The sequence below is a fragment of the Phalacrocorax aristotelis genome, chromosome 3 (assembly GCF_949628215.1).
Source record: "Phalacrocorax aristotelis chromosome 3, bGulAri2.1, whole genome shotgun sequence".
NCBI classification, from domain to species: domain Eukaryota; kingdom Metazoa; phylum Chordata; class Aves; order Suliformes; family Phalacrocoracidae; genus Phalacrocorax; species Phalacrocorax aristotelis.
The window spans coordinates 91,533,058-91,543,453 of NC_134278.1; the positions used below are offsets into that span (position 1 = coordinate 91,533,058).

Consider the following 10,396-nt stretch of genomic DNA (forward strand, 5'->3'; position numbering starts at 1 on the left):
TCAGGCAGGAAGCAAAGGGTTCTTTAAAACTGTTTAATTACATGTTTCGGGTAAGCATAGACAATACAGGAGATTTACCACACTCTTAGGTATTTCCATTCTTTTCTCTAGGCTTGAACTATTCATTAAGGATGTCTTTCAGTCAACATCCTTGCTCAATCACTTTTGCTGCAAAGAAGGGTGCTGGAATAGGACTATTGCAGGAAACTTCATTCCATCAAGGCATGATTTTCTGTGGGCTTTTTTTCTCCTTTAATAACCACCTACTAGTCGTTGAAGATATTCGGAGAGAACCCTGCCTTCCAAGATGCCCTGAAGAATGTACTGAAACCAAACGGTTGGAGTCCTAGAAATGCTGAAGCGCTAGAAATACTTCAATCAATACCAATATGTATGTTGTAGAGCTGAAATTCTCTTTTTCATTGGCACTGTGCCACTGATGCCTGGCTTGTGTCCGGACACTTCTACATCAGTTTTGTTTTCTTCTTCTTTCATTAGCCTTTGGGCTTCTTCCCCCATTTTCTTTCGTTGCTGCGCTGCTTCTCTTTTATTTTTCTCCCTTTCTGCTACCTGTTGTTGTCTGCAATTAAAGAAAATGTGAACTGCTAAAGAACACGAGTCCAATTTTCAGCATACTTTAAGTTCCTGTCAGAAACGGGTTATAATTAAGAATTTGCCCAAATATTTTACAATCTAAAAGCCACTCAGTTCTCAAGGATTCAGTGTGTCAGGGAGAACGTAGGACAGTTGTAAGGCCCAGAGCTATTTAGACAAATCTAATGCTTCAAGTAACAATACTAGCTGTCTTTTTCAAAATCAGACCAAAACAATTTGACTTGCCTAGGACATTGGCTTGTGTCCCTCCTTCCCCTCAGCAGAGGCATCAGAAGCTATCCTCTTTGTAATGCAAGTACTACAAACATTTTCTTCATGATCAGATGAGATGACAACTTCTAATGTTCCTTTTCATGTATTCAGCATCTGTGTTGTATTCTATTGCTCAGTACAGATAGAAACAATAGCCTTTAAGGAAAAAAAAATTAAAGCCTACAGTTGTGTATCCTTTTAGCATTATTTCTTATCACTGCTATAAAACCCCAGACATCATTACCTGCTAGCTCAGAGAATCTGTCGACAGAAACAGGTTTCTAATTTCAACAAATACATGGCTGACTAGAGCAAAGGAAAAAAGTAACCCCCAAATCCACTTGTTTTATTCCCCACTTCAGCTAGAACACATCACTGAGTGGCGCCGGGGCAACAACTGGATCCATACTCCAAGTGGCACGTTGCAGCTCTCTCCTCGATTGCATAAGTAGTAACAGAATGATGTTAGGAGGTCGCTGCCGCTTTGCATTCAGTTTATTAGATTAGAAAAATCTGTCAAGCTGCTTGCAAGAGGACTTAAAAATAAAAATGAAGCTTCATTAGTTTGAAAAGGTGAAATTTAACACAGATTCGGTAAGAATAAAGATGTGCTTATTAAAAGAGAATCAAGAATTCTCATTGACAAGGCTGTAAGGAGTTAACTTTCAACATGCCTAAACTACCTGTGCGCATCCACATAAGTGTGTAAAATGCACAGAATTAAAAGCTGTCATCATTGGATGCAGCCGTGTCTGGTAGATGCCAACTATGGACAAACTGGGCACACAAAACTTAGAAGTATTTGAGGTACAAAGGCTTCATAGTATCTTTGGACTGGGCAGGACAGGAGAGGGACTGCACTTATTCAGTACCTTCACGGTTTCCCTTCATTGATTATTAATGGCCAGAAGTTTCCCTATGCTCTGTTAAGCTGCTCTGCTGTCTGTCATGGAAGAATGAAATTAGTAATTTGCATCAGGATCTACCTCCCAAGTTAACGGAATTCCCAACGGTGTTTTTGAGGTGATGTCCCACTGTTGTACATTCCACCAGAAGGCCAGGTAGGTGACAGTGCTGTCAGTCTAGCATATGCAGAGTAATAATCTTTGCCACTTTACAGTAGCAGATTTTTGTATGTTCCCTGCACCTCTGAACCGATGCAGAAAGGAAGACGGTATATGCGCACTAGCCTGCATGTAAAGGCAGCGGTATTCCAAAAAGCCACATGAGGCGTTAAGCAGTGCTGCTATTCATTTGCAATTCTGAAGCGAGGACAGTCACAGCAGATCATGTTTCTGCCCCACCCTATAAACTGCACAACACACAACTCCTCTGCACAGAGAGGTGGTTTCCATGCACTCCGCTGGCTGAGTAATTTTATTGGACTCCAGTAGCATCCAAATGAGAGGAGACCTTCACATTACCTCAGACAGAGGAACTGAAGTCACTGAAAAATAAATACAAGCAATAAATACAACCACAAAGTGATTACCTTTTCACTGCTCTTTTACTTGGTCATTATTCCAAACATTGATCTCTATTCCAAACTTCCTATGCGTATTCAACATAAAGCTACGACCTTTCAGGCTCAGAAAAGGTTTCGTTTCTCAATAAAGAGGCACCTATGATGAACTACAGCCACAGGTGACTCATTCTTTCTGGGTTCCAAAGCAAGAATTTGAGCGGAGTTTGGATGGAATGATGCAAGCTGTTTAAACCAGGGAAGTATTCATTCCTGATGTCAGCCTTGCTTTGCATTCCTAACACAATTTATGCCCGGAAAAACCCAACTCATTGGTTAACAGAACACTAATTATAATCACTGTTAGCACACTGTTAGCAGACCTTCTTATTCCAGCGTGTTTTTACTTACTGTAGACCTACTGAATAACTGTAAGAAGAACGACTTCATACTATTCTTTTACTTCAACACGATTATAAATGCACAAAAAACATTTTCACACACGAGACATTTTATACAGTGCTGCTTATTCAGCCAAAGAGCATTTAGCTTGACTGTTCCTGTTGGGAAAAAAAATAAATTCGTTGGCATTTAGAAAGTCTAAAGGTGCAGATAGGTATCTACAATTTGCAGAAGCAACCAAGTTCTAACTAACTTCAATTAACTGAAAATCCAGTTTAAAGGAAAATCCCATTTTATCGTCCACTATGTTGATCACTGCCTGGAAAATTTGGGTGCATCTCAGCCCAGAATCTGCTGGGGAGTGGGGAAGAAAGAGGCTACAGGAACTTTGCAGGCACTAGTAGCCTACTGCTCAGCACTGTCTTCCAGAATGCTTTGGTTTCCAGGAAGCCATATTGGGCTTATTTCAACTGCTACACATAAATACCAAGCCACCAGAGAAAAGGTCACAGGATATAGTCTTCCCTGTTACTTAACGGAACACAGCCCTCCATTTCTACACAAAAATGATTCCAGTCTAAGACACTTCCAGATATTAACTGAGCACCAATAGGTACCCAGACACAGGCAGCTAAGGGAGATCCTTACTTTTTCTGCACATGGATTTCATTCTCAATAAGCACTGCTGGAGTACAGTCAGCATTAACACTCCGGAGGGTTTGGGGAGACTTTGTCCCCCATTTAGCTGTCTGAAATCTTCAGATCATTTTGTAGACCAAGAGGCAGTCTTCTAGCATTAAGAGACTACAGATCAGTTCCTTACTACAGTCTCCTGAGAACAGAGGCAGGCCTGCCAAGTACTATGCCGAAATGTTAAATGTCAGAAGTTAATTACACCACGGATATATACTGCAAGAGAAACTGTAAACCCAGAAGGTATTGCCTATCAACCTTGCTAAAAAAATCATCTGAGACTTTGTATGGAGTACTTGATTACTGTACTTGTAACAAGTAAGCGTAATACCTTACAAAAAGAATTACACAAAAGAACAAGACAGATCTATGTACATATACTACATCAAGTGTCCTAAACAACTCCACAGCTCAAGAGAAAAAAGCAAAGACAGAGCACTAAAATATTAATAATTTTTAGATTTCAAAACAAATCCAAAATGGAAATCACGAGTGGGCTTTTCAAAGGTTTACAATCTTAGCCCCTTCAGTATGAAATTGTCCTTAAAAATTAACACAGCACTACTACTCTTCAGCAAGAAAAACCCCAACAATTCTCTCCTCCTTTTTTAACCGTAACATGCAATTTTGAGGTTTCAGACAATTTTACATGTCAACAACATTTAAGTCAGAACATTTCCAAGCACTTCACCTGCATTATGCAATGTTTGTTCTTCCTAAAGATTTACAAATCTAAGAGACATTTTACTGAAGCTGATTTAAAATACCCCCAAAAAACCAAGAAGATGCACGCTTCCAGGGTTTCGCAGTGATGAACTGTCAACAGGTTTCAGTCCCGGTCATTTATTTGTTGGAGCCCTAGCAGGTGAGTGACCACTTTGTTGCTGGGCTCTGGCAAGGTTGCCACTTACATGGCAAAGCAAGCAGAGAGGCCCAGCGTTGGTGTGGTTGTGAAAGGGCTGCCAGGGGATTGATGTCATGGAAAAAGCCAAATGGCTTGGGAAATCTCTTTATTTTATGTCATTTTTCTTACCTTGGCATATCCAATCTCCCTCTGAGATGATAGAATTGGTTCATCCTGCAATGCAGCTGCCCTTCACTTGGGACGCATGTCCGTCTGTGAGAGGTTTCTCAGCCCTGCTCTTTGCCAGTAGCTGTCATGTCCTGTCTTGCCCTGTCCACCAGCTGCCCTTGTGGCAGCTGCTGTGGACAGCTCATGTGGGTGGCGGACAAGCTGATTTACTGTGCAAATAAAGGGGATGAGAGGTTGCCTGTCTGGATGTGTACAGGTCTTCCCTACTGCCCTCAGGTATAAGGCAGTGCCACCCACCACCACCCAGGGACTTGCCCTGCACGCTCAGCTTGTGTACAGACAGCTGTGCTCAAAATGCCTCAGGGCTCCTCACATCTCCTGAAAACCTCCCATGTGGCTCCCATCAGCCACCAAGTAGCCCCTGGTCACAGGGTTTGGCCACACCCGTGCCATTCACAGCTTTCTTCATCTGCCAACAGGAAGGAGTGAAGGCAGGAGGAAGAGCAGGAAGAAGGGGAGGGACAGAAGGAAGGAAAAGAGGGAGGGAAGAAGGTTGCATTTGGCAGCTACCTCCAGCAGCTAGAGCCAGAGCAGCTGACAGTCACCGTGGGAGAGGCTCACAATGTCCTCAGCAACTTCCACCGCTTCTTTGCCCAGCGGCCTGGCTGTTCTGACAACTTTTCCAGATGTGCTCTTCATTCCTGAAATTGTGAGTTCTGGCTTCTTCCTGGGGAGGGCAGATCCTGTTTGCAGGGCATCCAGCACGCTTCATGCTGCAGGTGCCTGAGGGATGAGACCTCATACAAAGCATGTGGTTCAGGACCCGTGCCAGGTCTCTGAGCCATAGGGGTCTGAGGGCAGCCCCTGGTGCCTAGATCACTCTCAGAGAAAAGCACAAGCCCTGAGCTGGGAGCTCTGAAGCTCTCCTTTAGTCTGCAGGGGATTTTTGTGGTGTATCTGTAAACATTTTGTAATCTCCTGCCTAACAAAATGGAAGGGGTTGCTGGTAGGTTTAAACTAGGTTGCCAATTTGAGCCGATTAATTAATTGGAAGATGATTTTAGCAGCTGAAACAGGCAGAAGATAAACGGTTTGCTTAAAGCAGGGGCTAAAGGCAAGCTGAAGTAATTGTTCACAGCAGCAAAGACTCAAGGCTGCTGAAGCCGTTCTGCTCAGCTGCAGTGTTCCCGAGCTGAAGACACAGAGCGCTGGACCTGGGTGTGTGGGCAACAGTGGGTGAGCAAAGAGTGAACAACCACCTTATAACTTCTTCCCATATTGTAGTTTCCTTAAGCAGGAGAAGATCATAATCTTAATAGGTTTGGCACAGGTGATTAAAAGCAGTTGCTGCGAGCACTGACTAGAAGATGGAAAGTTTCAACTAAAGTCTTTTTCCTGTGTCTTCTGCCCATGAAGCCTGCTCTTCTCACAACAGTTTGAGAGGCTTGTTCCAAAGCCTGAGTACTTTCATCCAGCACTGAGGGGCTTGGCTGAGGGTTGTAGAATGGCACTCAGATCACTTAATGCTAAAACTTCAACTTTGCCCTTTGTGACCAAATCCTTCCTTGCCACCCAAGTCAGTCCACACTCCTGGGATTTACAGCACTTACTTCATTCTCCTAGCTGTCGAGCAAAGAAGAATTGGAGTAAAGCAGGCGTTACTGATGTATAAGGAGAAGTTTGCCTCAGCTCCTCCAAATACGCTCTGGGGACTTGGTCTCTGCCCAGGGCCTGAGAGCATGGTCTAGGTTTCCTGCAGCTGCATGAAGGTGGGTACAAAGTACCTGTGGAGGTTCTGGTGGGGCAGACACTTGCCAGCCACCTCTACCACTGGGTTACGGTGGTCCTGGTGCTGAACATGCTGTTGGCATCAGCATATTACGGTCGTGGCTGTGCCTTGAACTGTTTGTAATCCCTTTCTCCAGGGGATTTGGCAAGGCAGCTTGCTTAATGAGACGAAAATAAGCACCCTATCCTCTGGTTTGGGTAAGATCTGGAAATGTGCATCCTAAAGGCTAAGGAACCACCTGGGAAAGAAGAATGTTGCATAACTGGATTTCTCCATCTCTGGAGGCGTTATGACTCTAGGTCGTCCAGCTGTATTATCTCTGTGTACAAAAGGGGCAGCTGCCTCATATCACAGCATTCAGAAGGACAAAGAGTTTCTCAGTCCGTAGCGGAATCCAAGGTTGCCTGCAGTGGACTAATATGGTAACCACAAAAATATTTGTCATTTCAATTGCTAAGACAGATGCGAAAAAGCCAGAAGGTCCTGCCCGCAGCTCATACGATTGCCACATCGGGGTGTGCTGATTAAGAGCTACCATTTTTATTCTGTGAGGCTGGGTTTCATTCTTGTAATCTATTTCATTTGAAGAGTCTTCTGCATATCTGGATAGCCAGGCCTACGTGGAAAAGCTGAAACGAGCTGAAAGCAGATATGTTTGCTTTGTAAAGGCTATTTAAAAGACTTTTTTTCCTCAGACTGTTGTCCCCAACCTGCTGTGTGTTTATTGGAAGCCTCTTGACCCTTTCCTCATTTTTATGACTCTTCTGAACCAAAGCCAGTAATCAAACCACGCAAACATACTTGTCTGAGTGAGAAATCGCATCCTGCAGAAAGGAGAGTTGGGGAGTGGTAAGAAATGAGAAGTGATACTTCTTCCCCCAACCTCTTATCTCACCCCACTTGTGTTGGATTTGAATGGAGCAGCGGTGAGGTTTTCTCCAGGACCTTTAGCTGCAACGCACTCATGGTGTCATTGCACGATTTATTACAGGGACTGGATTAGTTTTCAAGTGTCAGTCTTTGGTTGTTATTAGAGGCAGCAAAACAGCAGCACTTTGGACAACCTATTTGCACTCAGATATTTGCAAGGTCTCAACCGCATCCTTGATTTAATGTATCAATTTGTGTAATGTAACCAATGAACTTTCCTACAAATGTGGGTGACACAAATGATGTAACATTTTCTGAGTATTGTAAATCAGAAACGTTTTTCTCCACTTGCAAAAAGCCTCCAAGGAAATGGAAATGCCGTGATCTGTATGAGTTGGCACTTGGATGGTGGCAAAGGCTGGCCTGGGATACACTGGCGATCAGAATGCTCTTAGAGTCAGTGAGGCTGTCTTACCTCTGGAGATTTGCCTGCGAGCCCAAGACCAGCCAGTGATGAGGGATAGGTCCCCACAGCAGCACCAGTCTCCACGCAGTGTGCGTTCAGCCGAGAAACTCCTCATCATAGGATGCTGCATAGACTAAACTTTGCACAGGTTCAAGAAACAACTGGGCTGATTTGAGGCAGAGAAAAGCTGCTGAGTGTGTTGTAGTGCAAAGACACCGTTTGCAGCTCAACACTCTGCAGCATTGGACATTGTGCTCTCATCCTCTGGTGTAGGAATCTGCTGGTGGAGAAAAGGTAGAGCCTAGATGTAGCTGTCCTTGTGTTCCCCATCCCACCAAAAAACCCAAGGCAAACTCCCAAGCCTGGGTGAGAAGAATGGGGTCCCACCTGCTACTGGAGCAGCAGCTGGTGCATTGTGCAGCTCTGGTGTAGCCAGCGAAGGAAGACCCAAATAGCTGGAGCAGCAATACAAGTCCTCCTTCCCAGGAGAAGCTGGGAGCCCCAACCTTATTTCCCCTACCAGAGAGTAAAACTGGCGGTATTGCCTCTCTTCAGCTTGTTCTCTCTCCTTTCAGGGTAACATTTTCACGTGGCCTTCATTAAGGCCATGTCTGTGCTGTTTGTGCAGCTGAGCTGCCTTTGACAGCACTCCTTTCAGGTATCTGCCACACTGGGTGTGAAGCAAACATGCCCTACTGGGATAAGCTTCCCTGTTCATCGACACCAGCCTTCAGAAATGTCTGAACCAGCCTCCTGAGCACACTGATGTGGGGAGGGCATGAATGGCAGTGACACCAGGAGGCAGGGCCACAGGCAGGCTTTTTTTGGGTCAAGATCAGAGGCAGGTGCTCCCAGCTAAATACCCAGTTTCAAGTGGAGGCTGGGAAGAACTCAGAGGTATCCCTGCGCTATTGCCATGTGCAGTGCTAGCGCCAGAGGTGTGCGTGGCCTTTGGCTCTGCCCTGGATAAGCCGATTTACCCCATGCTTGCTTTCTCTCCCACTTTCACTTGCAGATCTTTGGGGGCCTTGTCTGGATCCTGGTGGCATCCTCGAAGGTCCAGTTACCCATGCTGCAAGGCTGGGTGATGTTTGTCTCTGTGTTCTGCTTTGTCATGTCCATCACCCTCCTGTGCCTCTACATCTGCGGTGCACATGGGGGCAGTAGCTCCTGGGTCACCTTGGTAAGTGGATGGGACAAACCTCAGGGCCTCTCCCCTCCCTGGTACCACTGGTATACAATGGTCTCCTTTGCTGCTACTGCACACCAAATTGCCGGCTGGGGCTTGCTTGTGTGGGTTCCTTTTTTCCCCCCTTTGCAGTGTGCTCCCTCCTGGGAATGACTGTGTCATCCTTGGTTCTTAGGCTGTCATCTGCCAGGAGACAGCATCTCTGTTCTACCTCAGTATGGCCGTGTTGGAAGCCTACTCCACCTATATCAGCTTTGGTCCTGCCAACGCCGTGATGATGACCGTCTACCAGGAGAATGTTGCTGCTGTGGTGAGTGCCTGGCAAGCAGGGGAAGGAGAGGGCAAAGCAACGCAGCAGGAGAGGGCAAAGCAATGCAGGAGGGCTGATGTGCAGGAGGTGGCAGCACCTAATGGTTTTTAAAACGGCTGAAGGCTCAAAAAAGCATGTATTTTTGTTCTTAAAAACTAGGATCACAGAAACATCTCCTGTGTCTAGTTTAAACGAGTTGAAGATGTTGTTGTGTCAGCTTGAGGGTTTCTAATGTTATTTTTAACTCTTTCAGAGGGAAATGAGCACGCACATGTCGCCCTCCGTGAGCGAGGATGCCATGCCCAGGCTGAAGCCCGCGCTAACCTCAAAGCTTGCATCCCGGAGTTGAGCACAGAGAGGCGTCACCCTGTGAAGGCTTGGTGTGTTGTAGCAGCTGGTGCTGTGAGGTCTGGCGGCTGGCAGCAGGGGGGAAGCGGCTGCTGGGGGGTTCCCTCATTTGCATAGCCCAGCCCCCTCCGCGTGCATCGGAACGCCTGGGTCCCCCCTGTGGCAGCTTTTGACCGGTCCCTGCCAGTTGGGTCAACGGACCCAGCGCAGGCGGCGGATCCCGCTGGGGCTCCTCTGCCTGGGGTAAATCCCTCGGTATTTGTGATTCAGAAGAGGTGAAAACCGAATCTACGGGTCTCCTTAGACAACCTTCAGGAGCTGTGGGCTGCAGATGGGGGGGCGCCCCCCTTGTCTGCTCCAGTGACTGGTCCCATTGCTGGTCAGAAGTGGAACAGCTTGAACAGGTGAATCTGCCATTTCTCTCCTGGCCGTTGTGGGAGCTGTTTCGGGGTGAGGGAGTACCTTGAACTCACTGGTTATATTGACGAACTCTTGGTTGCCTAAATATGGGACCGAGGCTGGCTCAGACATGGGTGTCTACATTAGAGACATCCATGCTTAGTCAGATGAATCCCACCCCAATCTCCTGTGTTCCTCATCAGGTCTATGACAGCTCTGCTGTTAGCCTTTACTGAAGCCAAGTACGGTTTCTGTCTCTTTTCTTTTTTTTTTTTTTTGTTTTGTTTAACAGAAAGGAAACCCAGTCTTAGACATTCATTTGCGGAAGAAAGTTTGTGTTTGAAGATCACGCTTGGATCTTCAAGTAAGTCTAATTAGATGCCTCTTCCTCTCCTGTTCATCCCTCATAGGCTTGGGCACTGTCCGTTTGTCCTGTTTCTGAGGACCGCTGCCCAAGGCACCTAGCATTGCACATGGACAGCCTGTATCTCCCGTTGCACCGTGAATTTTGTTAGCAGGAGTGAAGAAGTTTTAGGGTATAAGCTAACTGAATTGCACTGAAGTGAAA

At 46.0% G+C, this 10,396-nt stretch overlaps 1 protein-coding gene across 1 annotated transcript; it reads left to right on the forward strand.

The window, feature by feature from the left end:
- The first annotated feature begins 5,004 nt into the window (after positions 1 to 5,004).
- Positions 5,005 to 9,430, forward strand: LOC142055642 (myelin and lymphocyte protein-like). The gene is made up of 4 exons (XM_075089759.1): positions 5,005 to 5,166; positions 8,598 to 8,765; positions 8,947 to 9,081; positions 9,335 to 9,430. Exons 1-4 carry the CDS (start codon positions 5,080 to 5,082, stop codon positions 9,428 to 9,430), a joined length of 486 nt encoding a protein of 161 aa, XP_074945860.1. The 5' UTR covers positions 5,005 to 5,079.
- The last annotated feature ends 966 nt before the right edge of the window (positions 9,431 to 10,396 follow it).